Source organism: Lagopus muta, chromosome 4 (genome assembly GCF_023343835.1).
Source record: "Lagopus muta isolate bLagMut1 chromosome 4, bLagMut1 primary, whole genome shotgun sequence".
Classification (NCBI taxonomy): Eukaryota; Metazoa; Chordata; class Aves; order Galliformes; family Phasianidae; genus Lagopus; species Lagopus muta.
This window is the reverse complement of record NC_064436.1, coordinates 38,366,838-38,386,914: the sequence shown is the minus strand read 5'-3', so window position 1 is coordinate 38,386,914 and position 20,077 is coordinate 38,366,838. Positions and strand designations below refer to the sequence as shown.

The 20,077-nt window shown below is 44.7% G+C and overlaps 1 protein-coding gene across 1 annotated transcript in view; it reads right to left on the bottom strand.

Annotated features, from left to right (window-relative positions):
• ELOVL6 (ELOVL fatty acid elongase 6) overlaps positions 1–19,803 on the bottom strand; it is a 67,287-nt gene extending 47,484 nt beyond the window's left edge. The window contains exon 1 of the mRNA XM_048942421.1: positions 19,514–19,803. Coding sequence (XP_048798378.1) covers positions 19,514–19,602 — 89 coding nt within the window. The 5' untranslated portion in view covers positions 19,603–19,803. The remainder of the gene's footprint in view (positions 1–19,513) is intronic.
• Between the last annotated feature and the right edge of the window lie 274 nt (positions 19,804–20,077).

Here is a 20,077-nt window from a genome sequence, read left to right as displayed (position 1 = left end):
TGGTGGACATCCTCAGCCCTTGGGAAGAAATAAGAAAAAAAGAAGGAAGCCTGATGGCTACAACAAAAAGCATTGCATAAGGCCTTAACTATGTTCCCAGAAAAAGGAAAACCAAAAGTTCAGGCAACCTGTAACCCAGAACATATGTCCCACATCTTCCATGTATCCTTCTGAAGATAAGACACCTGACAAGACAAACAAAAGAAAATGCTGCGCAAACAACTCACCATGCAATTCTGAGGTGAAATTTTAATTGCACAGAAATAAAGGCCTTCAGCTTTATCATTACAAAAGCAGTTTTACCTTTCTCCTCTTGCATGCTTGAATTTCTCTTGATTGCGCAAGTGAATACATCACTTGATTGTGCAAGTTCTGGCAAGGTGACATTTATTCAGCAAATATATATAAAAGACTGAATTTCTAAAGTTACATGTATAAATGCAATCATATGCTTTCCTGCCATTATTCCAGGCTGTCACTTAAATACCATCCCTCCAATACAACTATGTATGAAAGATGAGCTCTCCAGTGAGCACATACATTTGAAAGGCACCCTTTTCTATAGCTGGATATATTACATATCCAATTTCATATTTCAACTGGATGTTCATAAAAGCCTCTGATGAAAATGTATGGGGCAGAAGCAAAATGGCATTTCACACAGGAACATCTAAGTCCTAGCACTGTATCTTCACAGAATCACAGTGATCATCGAGTCCAACCTGTCCCACTGAAGCACATACCCTGTAATAGATCACACAAGTTGACATCCAGATAGGTCTTGAATATCTTCATAGAGGGAGACTCCACAACCTCTATGGGAAATCTTTTCCAGTGCTCTGTCATCCCTATTGTAAAGAAGTTCTTCTGCATGTTAGTATGGAACTTCCCATATTCAAGTTCTAGGACACTACTCCTTGTTCCATTGCTACATACCACCAAGAAGAGCGTGGCCTCACCCATTTGCTTCCCACCTCCCTTAAGATACTTATAAGCATTAATCAGACCCCCTCTCAGTCTTCTTTTCCCCAAGCTGAACAGACTCAGGTCACTCAGCCTTTCCTCATATGGGACATACTCCAGGCCCTTCATCATCTTTGTGGCAAGCACATACCTTAACAATATCGAGAACCATCTTGCAGACGAGTAAATGAATCATTAGTCAAAGAAAAAGGAAAAGAAACAACACAAATATTAAGTTATAACATGGTATTTTCCATCCTTTCCCTTTCAGTGGCTTACAGAGCATTCTGGTAGCAATTCCCCTACTGTATTATTTAATTTCTTTCTCCATATAAATTGTCATTCAGAAGCCATTAAGCAGAGAAAACATTAAGAAGACATAAACGAATGATGATTGAATGACAATTCATTTATGTCTCCATCCATACATTGCAGCTATGTATGCTGGATAATCCAGATTGTTCATCCAGGAAGTATTATGAAAACCCATCGCTTTTATTTGCTAATATACCGAGAGACTTAGAGAACAACTGCCTTGCTCTAAGTCAACACTACACACTTCTGGAAAGCTCCTAAGCTTTTTGGGGCAATTCTGGAAGTTTCCTGGCTTGTTTTTTTTTGTGCATGCACTCACAAGTTCTACTCTCAACTGCCTCAGATCTAATGCATCTCTGAGGCCAAATTAAAGTATGATACAATTCTGAGATCTTCACCAGCAACAAAATTTACCATTAGCATCTCTAGAGTTGTTTCTCAGTACTTAAGCCTGCCTCTCCTTTTCAGTAAATAGAAAGGATGTACCCAGCAGTTGCCAGAAGAAAGTTGAGACTGATGCTTGGCTGCTGCTCTGCTTTGGTTACTGCTATTAATTATGCACAAATTCCTTCAATTTTCAAGGCTTTATGGATGTCTCAATTCCCTAGTTTCACTCTGCTGCCCCTTATTAATGTTTCAAAGACTTGCCTGCCTCAGGTGGTCTTTTCCTCTGTTTTGAGCTATGCTGTTACTAATGCAACACCTACAGTCCCTGTGGATCCTGCTCCAGGGATATCTGCAAGGAGGACAGAGCCAAGCCCATAGCATCCTACAGATGCAGTCTTTCTGAAAGTGTTCTTGCATAATGTAGGTCTGAATTCAGCCCTTGGTATTTTTAGATAGCAAAATGAGCTGAAACACCTTTCATTACAGAAGATGAATTGCCTGAATCAGTTCCCATCAGGTGTGCATGAGGGCATCACATAAAGTTGATCAACACCACTCATACAACCACTCATCTACCATACAATTAAGGGGAAAATCCCCAAACGGCTCAGCCTACAGATTTGCACAGGAAATGCAATGGAAGTACAGCAACATGTTTCTTCTCTAATTATTTCCTGTTTACGCAAAACCCAGCATTGAAGGGATCCAATCACAGTAATCACCACAGTAGCTAAGCACTGCACAGGTTAATTAAATTTTGCAAAGAGAGGTGCACCATGCCTCAAAGGCCGCCCTCCTTCAAATTCCCCCTGTTCTTGGCTGAAAGAAAGACGTTCCAATACACAATTCCATTCACAACTCACTATTAAGTATGCTTAGGTTTAGCAGTATTTACACTTGAGAAGAGTTACAAAGAGGGAGCTAAAATATGACCCAGAATACTGCAAATTCCTTCTAGTCTTGCAGAAGATGGCAGTCTCAAGTCCCTTGCTCCTGAACTAATTTACCTACCTTTTGAGATGCCGACTGGAGGGGTTGGTGTTTTCCCACCACCACCTCAGGCTCATCCTCCAGAATTCCCACTTATTTCCCAGCTACTTATATTGCCTAAACAACATTGGCTTGAACTAACTGTAATAAACAAACATGCTATAGTTCTAGCAACAACTAAAAGGTACAGAACTAGCTGATCCATTCATTTTTATAACACAACTTCCTAACTTGTATCCTATGAAAAAAGGCAACTGATTCTAAATACATCACAAACCTGTGTTTCTTCTCTCCACACGCAGGCAGTTCTGCAGGTGTAGGACTAGGGGAAAAGATAACCAGTGCCCATATGCAAGAGTTTACAGCAAGAGTTGTCCACCATTCTGCTGAACAGTATTATCTTAATTCTGTAGTGGGCGCTCTAATCTGTGCCTGATCACCTGTTATCACTGAAGGATAGCTTGTGTAAACTTGGATGTATGATTTTATCATCTGTTAAAAGGCTTCCACTTAAAGTCAGAGTTATGACTGCTTCTACAGCTGACTATCATGCAAAACCCCATGAAAGACATCCAGATTTCCGCACACCATGTGCTGAAGTTTCTAAGCTCTTAGGGATCTGGCTGATTTTACCCTCTGTCTGTAGAAAAACCTTTGCCTTGAGAAAGACTGCTGCATCTATATTTGCTCTGCTATGCTATGTACAGTTAAGGCAGATATTATGGTTGCATCTATGGAGAGCAAAAGAAAGGGAGAAGCATTAAATAAAGACAAAAAGCCTTGATGTAAAATGATGAGTTCATAACTGAAGAGTAATTGCATCAGAGATTAGCAGTTAGTAGAGACAGCATGACTGGAATAACCTAAAAGACAATTGTGAATTTGGAGAGCATTTTTCCCCAAGGTGAGAACATTTCACATATTATTAAAAGCTGAAATGGTCCTGTGATTTTTGCTTCTGGAAGTCTATACTTCATGTTTCACTTCCTACCTACCTGGCTTAGAACCTGGTCCTGATTCATCAGTCCTCTCCCCACAGAGCACTAGACACATTACAGAAGTGTTTATCAGTTTTGTTTAAAAACGAAGTATCAAAAGACTTTTTCAGCTGAACAAATGAAAACCTGAAAAAGGCAAAGAGCAAACAGTGAATGTCACAGAGATGCAACAGTAACAACGGGAATGAAATAGGTTCAGCCAGATGAGTTTTGTCATGCACATCTTAGCCACGAACTTTAAGCAGTAAAAAACAATGTAGCCCAATGTGAACTAATAAACCAGGAGGAGTTTGGAGGCATACTGAATTATTCTTCATTAGCAGAGAAATAAAAAGGTGCTAATACCTGCAGAAGAATAGGTCTTGTACAACTTCTGTAAAATCTCCACAGATCTGATGGAAAGTATCCCAAGTGGTGCTTCCACTTGGTGCACAAGTATTTGTCACGTCCAGGGAGCAGTCAATGGAGAAAATCTGTCAGATGCAAGTAACTGCAAAATGACTGCAATACATCAGCACCTCTTTGTGTAAATATTTGCTTGATTTCAAAGACTAAAAGATATTTACTCATAAATCAGTTAAATATATAAATCCCAGGATTTGTACACATTACTTCAAGTTATTAGAGAACAAAAGCTGATCCAAGGAAGGCTAGCAGGCACTTAATGTGGAATCAGAGACTGAAAAGCCTGACAAAATATATAGAAAAATCATAGGAGGATTACATACATAAGAGAATCAAATCTAGGTATGCATTTGAATCCCTTTTGTAAAATTAGCACCCTGTTATATGGCTTATGGTACAGAAGATAATTTGTCCTATGGCATTAGGGGAAGCTTTGCCTCAACCAAGTGTGGAAGGGCTGGGTTTGCTAGCTCAAACACTAGGTCAGAAACATGGCAGCCACAGGTGCAGACATAAAAGCTCCTTTTGCACATGTTTCTGATGTCAGTCATAAAAGGTATTCCTTGTAAGAGATGAACTGTCATCTGGAAGATGCTCTCTGATAGCTTAGCTACAGTGATACAGCAGCAATTCTCAGTAAGCCAGGAAATCATGAATAATTTTAACTTTAAAGCTGATATGCTGCCTCTATTTTTTAAATAAAGCAGGTGTGTATGTAATGCGCATTTACTTTAAAATCTGACTTACAAGATCAAAATGTCCATATCCTGGAGTACCACTAAATCCAAGCTAGATTCATTTTTAATCACTGCAAATCAGGATGGAAACTGTCAGCTACTAGAGGGCAGATTAAATTTTAATATAGTTCAGAAACTCTGGAACTTACAATTGAATTGCTGGAGAAGCATTCTTATGCCAAAAGAAGTTCAAATGAAACAGAAAAAAGCAGCGGCTGATACTTATTCTTGTGCTGTAACCAGCAGGATGTTTCTCCCTGGGAACCTGAAGTGGGCTGGAAGCACCCAGAGCTGAGTTTCATCTCGGTGAACAGGGCTCTATGGTCTGTTGGACAGCTTCTTACACCTACTTGGCTAGCACACTGTTTTATGCCTCATTTGAGTCAGTCCAAATCTGTTGCCCTCTCTCTACACCTCTGCTGGCCAGATGCAGACACTCTTTCCAAAGTCAGCTGCTGATGCTTCTACGACTATGTCAGTCTATCTTGTGAAGATGATTTTGAATTTTAGACCAAATACAGTGCTGAAGTCTACACTGGTTAGCAGAAAGAAATTCATCCAAGGATATCAGAAAAAAAAGAACTCTTTCAATGAGCTACCAAGTCTGAAGCTTTAAAAAGCATCAACAGACTACATAGGCCAGTAAATAGTAGTGGATTAAACATGAACGCTAGAGGTCTATTAAAGTCATTAAAATTAACTTGTTAGCCTTAATAACAAGTAACTGCATTAAGATGTCTCAACACACTTGTAAAATAAACAGCTGGAAAATCCGGCCTAAGAGAGAAGTAATATATGGATGTTTTCCCATCTCCGCCCACAGCCCCAAGCATCTTCAGGAGGTACCAATCGCTTCCTTGTATCTTAAATGAAAAGCTGGATGGCCTGACTTGGGCAAGGGAATGGATATGGAGTTCTGGTTCCCATTTTCACTCCTAAAATCTGCACTGAAGCAGCCATTCATCCCCCAAACTTACTGCGTAGCTGAACAAGAGAACATCAAAACACTGCTGCTGCCTGGGGTGGAGGAGAGATAGAGGAGAGCAGTGCCATTGCTCACCCTGTTGTGGGACACAGCACTGTGCTGAAAACAAAGCCCATATTACCCATTCAGAGTACATAACACCACTGACTGAAAAAGATGAGATGTCTTTTCTAAAGCTCTCATATTATTGTCTGTTCCAGGGCTGGTTTCTGTTTGGTTGGGTAAAACGAATATAAATTTATCATATACAAATAGGTGGTGCCAGATTTTCTTTGCCAGTAAATATACCACAAGAAAGAGGAAGCTGAAGCAGAGAAGGACTAATTTAATGGAGGACATGCTTTGGTCATCATTTTGTCCTCACTGAATGGGCTCACGGTGCCAGGCACTGCTTTTGAGAATCATTAAGAGTAAGTGCAAAGAGTATATATACCCTCCTTGTACTGTTTACAAACATATTTGGTACAGTGCATATTCAGAATCAATGACAAAAATGTAAATCCAAAACGGAGCAAAGCTGGTCCCAGGTACTTAGTATTGTCACTGAAATGCCTGGAGGGCTTTCAGTTTGAGAAGGCAACAGACATTGCTGCTACAGAAACATTTAACAGAAGAAAACACCAGAGAAGCTGTGCATTTCATGCCCTCCGGCACTTGCAGAAATTCCAAATCAAAAACGCCAAGACTTTCAAGTCTTGAATTTCTGTTTGCAAATGCCAGATATCCCTGGTGTGACTAAACCTGCAATACCCACATCTGCAATAAGCAGTACCATAAATACAGGTTAGCATAATAAAAAAGAACTGGTGTGTAGAGGTCATAACTTCAACATAGACAGGATTTCAAAGGTATCTTCAGTGCTGAATTACACTTGGTGATGTTGGGGAATGCTGGCTGCCCACTCTTGCTGTGACACAAACTGATGAGCAGGAAAAGGCAAATGGGAAGAGCGTGCTTCATTTACAGCAATGCTGCTGTAAGGTTATCCTTCCTGTGTGGTACAAGCTCCTGGGAATGGGTATGTAATGCTCTTTGATCCATGAGGAAAGAAGCTGTCTGCTAACTAGCTTCCCGGTAATTGACCATGCAATGTCATTCCTTGCATGAGGATTGCTGGTAAAACACTGTACATCATCTGACCAAAAAAAAAAAAAAAAAAAGGAATGGTGACTTGGGTGACTTGATCAGAAGTCACTGAGAAGACAAGACAGACAAAACCAGCTGGGATACCCACAGACATGATTTAGGAGCCTTGACTCTTAAATTGAAAAGAATTGAAGTTGTAATTGTCTTTGTGTATCAACCTGGATCCTCAAAGATTTTAGGGAGTGTTGCTTAAGACTAGTATTGATGGTATTTGGGCACATAAACAGGAAACGAGCTGTACTTCCAGATGCACCTAAGCACTCTACATTAAGAGCAGTCATCCTTCCAAGTGGCAAGAGACCCACTCACTCAGTGGCTCTGAGTAGAAGATCAAAGTGGGAAAACAAGCAAGGCTGAAAGGGAGCAGATCACCCAGGGAGAGGAGCTGGGTGAACCTAATCTGGGAGCATCCTGACAATCTTTGATTCGCTATGCAGAGATGGCAAAAGCAGACCAGCAGGGCTCCAGCAGTCCTAAAGCTCTTCCATGCTCTTAAGCCATGCCCAACTCCTGTGATGCACAGCTTGGAAGCACTTTCACATGAGGACAGCATTGCAGCAAGTGACAGAGCACAGCAGTCTCTACTGTGGAGGGCCTTCATCCCCTTTAGTTGATTGCTGTTGCTCACTTGTATGTTAGCAATATTAACATTTGTCTTGAAATGTAGACATTTTTCACCACAATCACAGGCAAACACACATACTCTGATCATAGAGTATCCAAGGCACAGCCCTGGGAGCAGAGATAAAAATCAACACAACAGGAAATACAAGGGAAAAAGGCAGCACCAGCATGAGTCAGCAGATGTGGGCAGCCTTGCTGGAAGCAATGCAGGCAAAATGAGATGGGAAGCCGTATCAACCCAGTGACACTCCATCCCTGTACAAAGGCCCCCACTTGCAAGGGGGACAATGCATTTTCATGTAGCTTTGGGGAACGTTTTGCTGCAGATTTCTTCCATTTCTCTGTTTATGTAGGAAAAATAAATCTATACCACGTTTAGAGATGGAAGGGTGATGGTAGAGATCCAGTCACTTGTCACCACAAATACCACGTGGTCTCAGAATTAGCCCATTGGCATTGTAGGCCAGAAAACGCTCCACTGAACCTGTTTACAAATTAGCCTGTGTCTGGCTCATCCTCCCACAAGCTCTGCAAACCAAGTCACTGACCTTCTGCCTTTGGCCAGGGAATCACACATGGCTGCACCACACTTGCTGGCTGCGACTACAGAAAGTGGTGAGTAGGACAAGGCACCAAGGGACAGAGCTGGGAAGTCTTGCAAAACTCACTGGGCTTCAAGCTACAAGCAAACTTATTGCCAGTTGCCTATTTTTCTGATATGGCACACAAAAGCCATCACTAGCCAGCGTCTCTAAGAAACAGGACCTTGATCCACCGCATAACCCCATCTGCCACATACGTACTTCCCTCATGTGTTGTCCCTCCTCTCCACTGCCGTCCAGCAGGAAGCCCATGGAATGGCAGCCTAGCTCAACTTCGCAGTGCTCACATCACCATCTGAACAAAGCTATGTCTAACATCACCACCATCCCATGTAATCCCAGACTGGGATGAATCCCAAACATCAGTTTTCACAGTGAGGGTCTTTGAAAGCCTCCAGTTCTCCAAAAGGGCGTGTTACCCCTCTTAGAGCAAGACATACAAGGAATCACTGACATCCCTGGGTTTGCTCAGTGCACAACAGAGGACGCTGAGGGGAGGCCTCATGGCGGCTGCAGCTCCTCACAGTGAGCTCTGCTCTCTGGGAACAGTGACGGGCTTGAGGGAATGGCACAGAGCTGTGTCAGGGTAGGGTCAGGTGGGGGTTAGGGGAAGGTTCTGCACCAATGGACGTGGAACACTCTGTCTAGAGCAGTGGGCATGGCCCTGAGCTACAAGAGTTCAAGGAGCCTTTGGACAATGCTAGCAGACATAGGGTTTGGATGTTGGGCCTGTGTGGAGCCAAGGGTTGGAGTCATTCACATCTTACAGCTTTTACGCACGCTCGGGCAGCCAGAAGACTGCTCAAAGTATGTGAGCCACAAGCCACATGTGTGCTTCCTTGGGCACTAAGTGCCAACAGGCATGTCATCTCCATCTCCTGTTGGCTTGCTTTTAGGAAAGTCACACAGACAGCCTCCAGAAAAGCAGTCAGTTTACCGCCTTCATCAGGCCTTTCTGAGGCTCCACAGGAGGTCATGGCGCCAGGCAATGCCATGTCAAGTGGCCTTGGCCATCTGACTGCAGCTGTGGTTGCATGCTCCAGATACAGCAAACACAAGCAAGCCAACCCACTCTGACATCTCCCCCATGAGCAAGGAGCAACAGGGATGCTGCTGTGTTGCCTCACAAGCTGGCTGACATTCAAGGGCCAGGGTCAAGAAAAACACATGCCGGTACGAAGCTTACACCTGATGTGCTTCAGCCTACTGTATGTATCAAGGGCGGCTGTCAAAATTGCTGGAAATCAAAATCTTTCTTTCTTTTAATGTCATATAGAAGCTGAGAAGAGACCTCATGTGAAAGTCAATGAAGTAGTCAAGCTAGCCTGGTGAGATTTTCAGGCACAGTGGCTTCGAGTAGCTCTCAGAGCAGCCCCAATAGCGGTGCAGAACCACTACTTGCAAGGCAGCTGCTACCATTAGATATGTTACCTAGCTTTCTGTCATTAAAGCATATAACTCACCTAGCACAGGACTGTAAATATTCTGTCTAGACCTTAGTGAAAGGCAAAAGGATACTAAAAAACAGTATCTCTGCACAGTAATACAATGAATACAAGTGTCTCTATTTTTGCAACACCTGAGCTACTTGAAATTCCACCACAACTCATTCTTGAAAATTCAAGCAAGGAAAATTGACTAAAGATGTCTGAAGCCTAATTCATGTTCCCTTTAAGCAGATGCAACATGATCTAATTTAATGGAACTGAACCTACTCTTTGCCAGCAATAAATTTGAATTGTAACTTATAAGGTCATCAGGAGACAACGTGTCAAGACAAAAGCCTGCAGAAAATTGTAAAACGAAAGCATAGCAAAATACTTGTGGTCTGTCAAGAGGCTCCCTCAATCACATATACCATTTAAATTGATGTAGTTCAAAGCTGCTCACCTTACTCATAAAAGTTCAGAGATGCAAGGACCACCCTCAGGATCTTACATGCCTTGCAGGTCTACCCTGGAGCCACTGGCCTTGCACCAGGGAATATGCTCCACAATGTCAAAGCTGCTGAATTCACGGGGACTGCTAAGGCAAGAAGAGAATTTGGAAAACCTGAGGTTGAAAACTATGCTCTCAGCTTTAATGTTGATACACAATAGATATTTTCTTAATCTAGTCCATTTTTCTTTTCAATCAGGGCATACTACTAGAAAAAAACAGAGGGGAGAGCACTGCTCGCTCACCAGTGTTAGATCTTATAATTATTATTTCTGCCTCGATTGCCTATTTTATTAGCCTGGTGTGCATCTTTCCTATATGTAGACACAATCTCCTTTCTCTTAGTATTCTTCTTGCATCTTTTCCAACTATTCCACTTACAGTAATGACCACTTCAAAATATGCGCGTTATCACAAACATTTTACATACTAGAAGCTACATTACATTTACCTAACACATACAATTTTAGAAACTTTCTCTCTCGTGTTGAAGTCAGCAGAAAATTTATTACAGATTTTACCCAGGATTTTCCCAGCTAGTTGCAGCAATGTGCTTTTTAGCACATGAGGTATGACACAGGCTGAGCAAAGCTACAAACCAGCAGTCTTCTTTTGTTATTGCTCTATTCCAGAAATCAAGGACCATGCAACTACATCTGAAGGCAACATACAAGGGTCGTGCCTTGAACAAGGGCATCTCATGTGGTATTGGACCCACAGAAATGCAGTATTATGAAGGCAGTATGATTGGCATGAATTGCCAATCCAAGTAAGATTTAAAAATAATGGATTTAACTCTAAAGTGTTTACAGAGTTCTGAAACAACAAATAATGACGTAAAAAAACAAAACTTATGCTCTGTGCACACAGAGCCATTGCAAAACAGAAGGTCGCTACAGGACTGTTCTGGTGTGAGTGGTACCAAAAATAGTTCTTTCTTCATCAGGCATAAGATCAAAAAACAGTATTTAAGCACACAGGAGTGACCAAGTGAGCTGAAAAGCTGAACGAGGTCAGTATCTTGTTTCAGACAGCATCCAACAGCAGTCTCTTATGCAAAAATGTAAGGGGGCAGTGCTCTCACAAAATAATGAAAACATTCTGCATCTCAAAACTTTTGTCTCTTGAATAACTTGCTTCATCATGGATCCATAATCAATGATGTGTACCCAGTCAGCGTTCGCTTAATGCAAACCTGTGATTTCAGCTTCCACCTTGGAAACACAAAAATCACCAGCTGTCAACCAAGGATGATGAAGAAACCACAAGCAAGCAATGAATCTAAACCTAAGCTGTCCAAAAAGTTCTTAGTTACAAACAAACACTTCCCTTAATTGTGATCTGCAAAGACATGAAAAAGGAGTTGGAAAACCAGCCCCTCCAGGGAGAGCAAGAAAGGAAGAAAACCCAAGGCTTTCAGCTGCCTGCGTATGTCATATGTCTGAAACCACAAAACTCCCATTAGTATTTACAGAAGTCCTGCATTTGGCAGATGCACAGGAGAACTGGGAAAATTCCCTATTAAAGCTAAAATAAGAGGAAAGCCAGACTTTGTAAAGATTTCTGAAGAAAATCATTATCTGAACAGAACAGAGCAACAACTTTGGCATCCTGCTTTTGGTTTATACTTAGGGGAATTTACTACCATCTTAAGTACGTCTTAACAGCTCTAAATGTAAAAGAAAAAAGAAAACCAGACAACCTTATTAGTCAGAGGATCCAACTCCTCACTAATACCACATTGGTATTCTTACTGAGATGAGCTTGGCCCACTGTTTCTTCCTCTTAAAATGTTAATTGGCAATCCCCGGGATTGCTCTTTCTAGGTGTGTTTATATGACTGATGGCTCAAGATATACAGGGTAAATATTCACCCTTAATAATACTCTGGACTGACCATAAATTTCATGCCCAGAGGTAAGTGAATTCATCAGATTCCAGAATCAGTGCATTCAAATTGAGACGCCATGATTGTGGATGATGATCAACTTATTTTTCACTCAATTTCCAAGCTTCATATGCTGGAACTAATTACCAGTAAGCTTTAAAATTTCTACTTAAAAGTTATCATCAGAAGATGTCTGAAGCTTTATTGGACTATGTGAAGGACAATTCCTTCCATAAATTTACAGTTACAAATGGTCCAGGCTTAACAACAAACTGCCTTCTCTCCAATATTAGAACAGTTTCTTACTCTCCGGTTACCACAATCAAGGAGACAGACTTTGCCCCCCATTCTTCCCAAGAATGAAGTCTTCTTCACTGCCACACAAATATGAAGTTGCATGGTATTAGCATAAAGTCTATGTTTTCTGAATTCTTCTAACACAACTACTCATACAGGTCTTACCATTTCAGAAAAACCTCTATGACACACTTAAAACACACAAACAAACAAACAGTAATACCTTAGAGAGAAATTGCCTCATATTTTCCAGCTAAGAAACTAAGACACAAGGAACAATTTTCAGAGATGACATAAGCCCCCAATTTTCATTGAAACCATGGGACTTCAGCACATTCTGAAGTACTGTTCCTGGATGATGTACTATGGGCTGTGTGGGTTTAGGCTACGGCTATGCTCAGTTTGAGGCCAGGTTCCGCCACACTCAAGGATGAATGATCATCACTCCCCTGTATGCTGCACATTGCACAAACTATTGCACGCCCTCTGCAAAGCCCCAGGATCTCTGGCACAAGGTAAAACTCCTTCATCACTCCAAATAACAATTCTCTCCACACAGGGTCAAAGATTTCTTGGCAGATACAAGATCTGCCCATCATTTCATCACTTTGTGGCATGTATCCTCTGCAACATTCTGGCCGCTTACCCTGGCAGATCAGGTCATGTTACTTTTGGCGCATTTCCACCTGCTCCCAAGTCCATAATTAACACAAGTAAGCCTCGTGGCAATCAAAGGTAAGATTGTTGACCTCACATGAATCAATAAGGCTTGCAGCTAAAGATGCGTAATGGAGAACAGTACAAAGGGCACAAGGAAAGTTGCCATCATGTGCAATTGCTACTTTGGATGGGAAAACAGTACACATTGCCACCTTGGCTTTGTCCCTTGGGACCAGAGTAATAAGTTGCACCAGCGGAGGTTCAGATTGGATAGTAGGACAAAAGAGTGGTCAGGCACTGGCACAGGCTGCCCAGAGAGGTGGTGAAGTCACCATACTTGGAGGCATTCAAGAAACGTAGATGCGGCACTGAAGGATGTGGTTAGTGGGCATGGTACGGATGGGTTGGGGTCAGACTAGATGATCTTAGAGGTCTTTTCCAATCTTAATGAAGTGACAGAGTTTCTTCCTTGAATTAGACCAGGTGCAAGCACAGACATGTTGCTACCCACAGCACTGCCTGCCAGGATGCCACTAACCTGAGCATCCCTGCAGAGCACCCCACTGGACTGCACCTGCAGCCCACAGAAAGCCCAGGGAATTCTGCACTGTGACACACACTTATGGAAGCGAGAACAGCAGGCTCACAGCACCAGAAGTGCTGGGGGCTTCACTCAGGGATGGAGCATCACTTTGCAAGGCACTCTGTCAGCACAAAGTAAAGGCAAATTTTTTCTGCATCAGGTCAGGACAAGATTCAAGTGGGCTGACAAAACAGTTTACAAAATAAATAAATGAAATAGCATTGCATAGTAGTATTGTATAGCAATACACAGGTGAAGCTGTTGTACTAACAGCTCACGTCAATACAGTCTGAGTCAATAAAAAGTTTATTTTACATTTCAGCTAATGCCAACTTACATTTAAAAATAATATTTTAACCTCTGACCACTTCCATTAGAAAAAAAAAAAAAAAAAAAAAAAAAAAGCATTTAACTCTCTCTTGATTAAGCTTTCAGGAGTGTTTTCTGTCATCTTACTTCATGTACTCCCAGTGGACCCCGTACAACAAAAATCACTCTCAAAACTACAGAAAACTCCATAGGCACTCAAAGTTTACCCCTGAAGCAAAAAGGGAAATCCCAACTCTATATTTTCCTGCATTTCAACAAACTCTGAAGCAGAGCAGAGTCTCTGTGCTCACTTATCAGTCTGTTCCGATTGCCCACACCACCAAGGCACTTGGGGAACCGGTCCAGTGCTTACACTGTTAGGAAAACAGGAACATTACAGCCTTTTCCTTACAAGATGTCACCCCTTTTAATCTCTACATTTATCACTAAGAATCCTGACATGAAATTGAGCTGAGAAGTGCTTGGGCTAGGTTCTTGAGCAAGGTGCAGAGACTGCGTAAAGAGTTAAAAGAATAAATAAGTACAAACATCCCTCTATCCCCAGTGCCACTACAGGCAGCTGTGGAGAAGACATGAATTTCAAACACAAAGCAAAAATTTGAGAGTTCGATAACTGGCCAGACCTTTCTCTGCTGAGGCCAATATTAACAGGACCAGGCTTTACTCCTTAGGGAGCAATAGATACTCTGATCACAAAGGCTGACTGCATACAGTGGTCTGGGAGGACAGTTACATTAAGTAGAGTAGCAAATGGAGTTATCGAAAGTCCTAACCATGCTAGTTGCATTCTGCTCTAATGACATGAACCTAGCTGAAGATGTTAGCTGTGTTTTCAAAAGTGCCAAAGTAATTCAGCATTATGTAACTCTTCCTAAGTGAAAACTATCCGTAGTATTCAAATTTGCATTTGAAAATAATGGCAGTCTCCTAAACGAGTTCATGTTGGCCATTTTTACTAGGTGGCTAGTCCCACAAGTACAGTGTTTCACATATGAAGCAGAAGAGATGTCTTCACTCTCAGAAGCTTAAAAATTCATGAAGCTGCACAAAAAGAGATGTGCTCAAACTCCGGGAGTAGGGTGAGGGAAAGGCCAGTGACTGTGTTTCAGAGGCAGGCTGAATCTAGAAGTCACCAACACATTTATCTTCAGGATGATATTTCTGTGCCACCATTTCTTCTGTTCTGTTGTTTTCCTCAAGCACACACAGAGACTGAAAATAATTGATCACCTGAACTCTGAAATGACAATGCTGCTGCTCTCCTCTGGCTTCATCCTTGCACTTTCACAGAGGCAGAGTTCTGTGATGATGTAGTACATCAGTCTTTTGCTCAGGAAAGGATGGAGAAAATGCAAAGAGTTGCTATTCGCTAATTTCCATGGCACCAACAGCACTCCATACCTTCACTCTTTCAGCTTTCTGGCCAGTTGGCACCAGAGAACAGTGCTCCAGTGCTGCATTTTGCATCCCTGCCATGGCACTCAAGAGAAAGACAGGGTGACCACAGCATTGCTCTTCACGTTCCCCTGGCATTTTGCAAGCACTCGGTTTCGAAAACATATATAAGGAAGTAGCTTACATTAATCTTAGGCTGCCATACACACATGCCTGGAGTGATAGGCACAGCCTCTTATTTATGATTTCTGCATGAAGTAAGAGGACTTAAGTGGATTAGAGAAGCTTGTTCTGCATTTAGGAAACAAACCTGTCCAGAACGATGGTGCCTGCATGAATTATTAAAAGGGAAGCACATCTTGAAACCCAAATTGGCACACCTTCTGCCTTTCCACATCTATTTTCAATTTGGACTGGAAAAAGAATTATAGCGGGGTGTAAATTTCCCCCAGAATTAGAGGTACTCTCAGTCCCCTGCCACATAAGAATTTCAGATAAGAAAAGGTTAAAACCAGCTTTTCTAATACAAAAGCATTTATACTAATCTAGAGCTCGGAGGTAATTTCACAGTCATGCCTGAGTTGCCAGACTTTCCACAGGGCTTCACTCTGTCCTACAGCTTCATTAACAAAAATGGCCACTGACTACAGCACAGCCCCACAGCATCCTCGGGGAGCAACTAGCTCTGCTTTCATCCTCCTGCTGCCACCTGAGAGCCTGCTGCTGGCTGACAAGGGTTAAAGGAAACAGAGAAACATGGAGAGGCATAGGGGGAGCAGAACCCTGCAGTGTAGAGCTGCCAGGACACCAATGGCTCGGGATGGGATCCCAGAGCTCTGCCGCCGGTGGCGAAGCAGTACAGGAAAAGTTTCTGTGATTTTCGGCAAGCCCTCGCGTGACGTCACCCCAGGCAGATAATCTCAGTGCAGTCAGCACAGGCCTCCTGCCTCCCCATTGGCGAGCCCCTCGTCAGCAGACATCTGAAGATAATTATTATTGGCCAGACAATTATAACAGGAACAACTGTCACTCGGTGCCGATGCCCCAACCTGGCGCTCTGCGGCGCGGCGGCACCCGGCAGGCAGCGCTCCCGCCACCCATCTCTGCCACTTCAGCTCCGGCCACTTTCTGCCGCCGCAGTGCCTGCAGCCAGAATGGCAGCGCTGCTGGCCCCTTTGCTGCATGCCTGCCTGAGCCCGCAGTCCCCTGCAAAATCCACAATTTATTGATTCAAAGAAATGAAGGGCTACAGTAGCATGCACTCTCATGGAGCAGCTTGATTAAAAATAATAATATTCCGCAGATTATTTGCTTCATCTCTTTTCAAAGAAGTTTGGCAGGAGGTAGTAGGACAGCTTGATCCAAGAATTCATTTTAAGCAATAGTTTTAACAAACTTCGGGCTTAATTCTTATCTTGCTGAAATCACAACTCCCACAGCACAAGCATGATAAGATCAATGGGGTGCTGCATCTTACATGAAAATCCACTTATCTGATGGCAGATGGTGGTAAACAACAGACTTCACACAACACAAGTGCAAGTTGCTCCACGGGACCCAATGGACCTAGCAGCTCGTTAGCCTCTCCCAAACCTGTTGTTACTGGTGTGGGGTAGGGGACCAGCTCTGCCCCTGAGACTGGTGGCCTTACACCAATCCTACTGCCATGCAGTAGGGTGGTGGGATGGCACACCAGGAAGGCTTGAAGTTCATGAGCTTGGAGGTACTGGGAATGGACCATTCATTTTCCCTCTGCATTCCAACAGCAGCCTCTGTACAGCATAGCTAATGTAGGTCCACGCTCCAGAAAGCCTTCTCACTGTGGGAGGAGGGTCTTCATAAACTGAAAGAGGAATACCTAGGATGAGGCAAGGAGGCCCTCACTCACTGCTGTCACAGCTCAGTTGTCAGGATGGCTCCATCCACATTAGCCTCACAGGGAACACTTTCAGAGGCAGACGTGGGAGTGCGAACAACCCCAGCACGTATGTGTGCTGAAGGCAATCATGGGTGTTTGCAATGAGTGAGGTGCCAAGTTCCCCGTGACATTCATTTGCCCTGAAGAGCAGTTTGGAGTGGTAGAATGGAGGCAAAAGAGGCTCAGCCCTGGCAAAAGAGAAGCAGCCATGTTGTCCCTTGCACCATCACACATACAGACCAACAACACTGGTACACAGGGGGGCATGCCGCTACCCCAGGACTTTGTGTTCAAGCTTTTCCAGCCTGGCTGGAAAAGTTATAATTAAAAGGGCTTGCTAGTATTTAAACAGTCCAGAACCCAGAGGGTATGTAAAGGGATTAATACACTGCCTAAATCTGGTCTGTCCTCATTGCAATCAAGTTGAACTCCACTGATGCTCCAAACCCAGAAGCTGCTCAACACTTAGAGCCACTTCCTTGCCTCACATACACTACAGAACTTATTTATTATTATTTTTTGGCCTTGTAAGGCATCAAGAGCTGTTTCTGAGATGGAAGTAAAATAACAAATGCCACACCTTTGGGACTTGTTTACCTACATTTAATGACTAGTAAGAGCATAAATTCTTGCCACAGATTTCTGGGAAGTCCGACCCCTTAGTTCATCCTCCTGTTAAGGAGGAAACAACAGTGTTTATCCCTACTTAATAACTTCATCTCATAGTCACGATGTGTGCATCCAAGTTCTGCCTATTAAGCCAGGAAGGCAAACACTGCCATCAGTGTCAGTGCAGACAAACATACGGAGTAAACCGATGGGAAGTGGGGAAGCCTCCTTGTACAGCCCTTAGCTGCTGTGTTTTATTTGTTAGTTTTTCGCCAACATCTCATGTGCTGGAACAGAACCAGTTCCATTAAATGAGCAAACTTCCATCAGATAAGGATGTATAAGCTAACTTGAAATCTGGAAGAAGCTTCACCAGTATTTTCAAGAGAAGCTTGCTAGGAGAGAGATTGCAGCAGGCATGGCTTCATCTTGTCCCCTGAAATGTCCCTGGGCCAGACTGCCCTTCTCCTTAACTTCTATATGAATCAAACTTACGTATGCATCAGCTCTTTTACAGAGGGTGAAACTACACTGAGACTCCATGCACATGGAGCATCCCATCTCTCAGGCTGCGCAGCAGAGCACAGAGTTGATGGCCTCCTCTGTTGGGCCCAGGCAGCGGGGCCTCATGCTGATGAGTCTCAGCTAGCTAACTGCAGCAAGCACACAGCCAGGGAGACTTCAGTAACACTGCTTAGCATTTACACAGTGCTTGATGTCTCCCAGACCCTCAGCAAACAGCATCTCAGTCACCAAAGCACCCCACAAGGTAATTCAGCATTACCTCGGGTCTCTGCTGGCTGGGGAAACTGAGGCCCAGGAGAGGTTATGTAATTGTCTCAAGGTCACATAATGAAGAGCAGGAGAACCACGAGGACGACGCACAAATCCTGGTTCCCAGTCATGTTCTTTAATCTGAACTGCATCTCCTGTGGCTCATCCAGCTAATGCATATCTCAAACATCACCCCCTCCAACCTCTTCTACCAGCCTGTCCTATTCTCATGGCAGTTTTCTTCCAGAATGTGAACAAAACGGGAAGCATCCAACACTCTCAGGCCAAGAGCACCTATATGCTGTCGCTTCTTCAGAGACATGAGCAGCATGGGGTACCAACACAAGTTACCCACACTAGCCATTATACAGAGTGCCCATGCGAGTAGTGAGCAATACAGGGTATCCACACGGCTCATCTGCAGGACGACAGGGATACACAAACCACAAGCTGGTCATTTTGCTTATCCTGCCCTTAAGAAAAGCCCAGATGAGACACGGAAGGATTCCGTAAGCCCCTGCCCAAGCCCTACCAGGTACCAGGTACCTTTCCGCCTCCACGGGCACGGGCAGCGCTGCCCTCCGTCGCCCCGCAGCTCCCCGAGCTGAGAGGACCGAGAGGCCGTGCAGGACGAGACCGGGTCCCGGCTAAGGGAGTGCGGCAGCGCAGCGCGGCGCGGGCGAGGCGCGCCCGGCGAGGCCCAGGCAGGCGGCGCGGCACCGGGACGCGGAGGGCGGCGTGGGCGAGCGGCCGCGACAGGAAGGGGGATCCCGGCCCCCGGCCCTAGATCTCCCCGCACAGCCCGCAAAGTTGATAGCGGCGCGGCTGGAAATGAAGTTTGATGAGGGATCCGGGGCGGGGGGAGCGGGGCCGGGGAGCGGCGGAGCCGGGCAGGTAGCAGCGGAGCCCCGTGCCCGCGCACGGCGCCGCGGGGCCGCGCAGCCGGCTGGGCTCAGCGCCGGCACTCACCAGTTCTCCTGCATCCACTGGATGGCCTCATGCTCGTTGAACTGCTTCTCGAATTCGTATTCCTGCAAAGTCAACACGGACATGTTCATTGGCCCGGTGGCTGCGGAGCCGCTCCCCGCGCCTAAATGCCTCCTGCCGCCTCGGGAGCCGGAGATCTCCCGCCTCCGGCCTGGCCGCCCCGCCTCAGCGGTACCCCAGGTTTAGCATAGCTCCGCTCCCCTCCGCGCCTCTCCTCCCGGGCCCGCCGGTCTCCTCCTCTTCTGCAGCCGCCGCGCCGCGCAGCGCCCGGGGGCGGCGCGGTCTTAGTGCCCGCCCGCCGCCGCCGCCGCCGCCCGGGACACCCGCCCCCCGCCACCCCCCGGCCAGCCGGGGAAAGGGGACCCCCTGAACGTGCTGGCAGCCCCCAAGTAAAGAATCACGGGGTGAGACTTATGCAGCAGGGCTCTCCCCAAAACGCCTCACAGCCCCCCGGCCTTTCTGCATCTCAGTTCAGCGTACACCTGCTGAGGCTGCGGGCCCCGCAACAGCGCTGTCCCCGTGTTTCACAGCTCGGCCCGCTCCGGC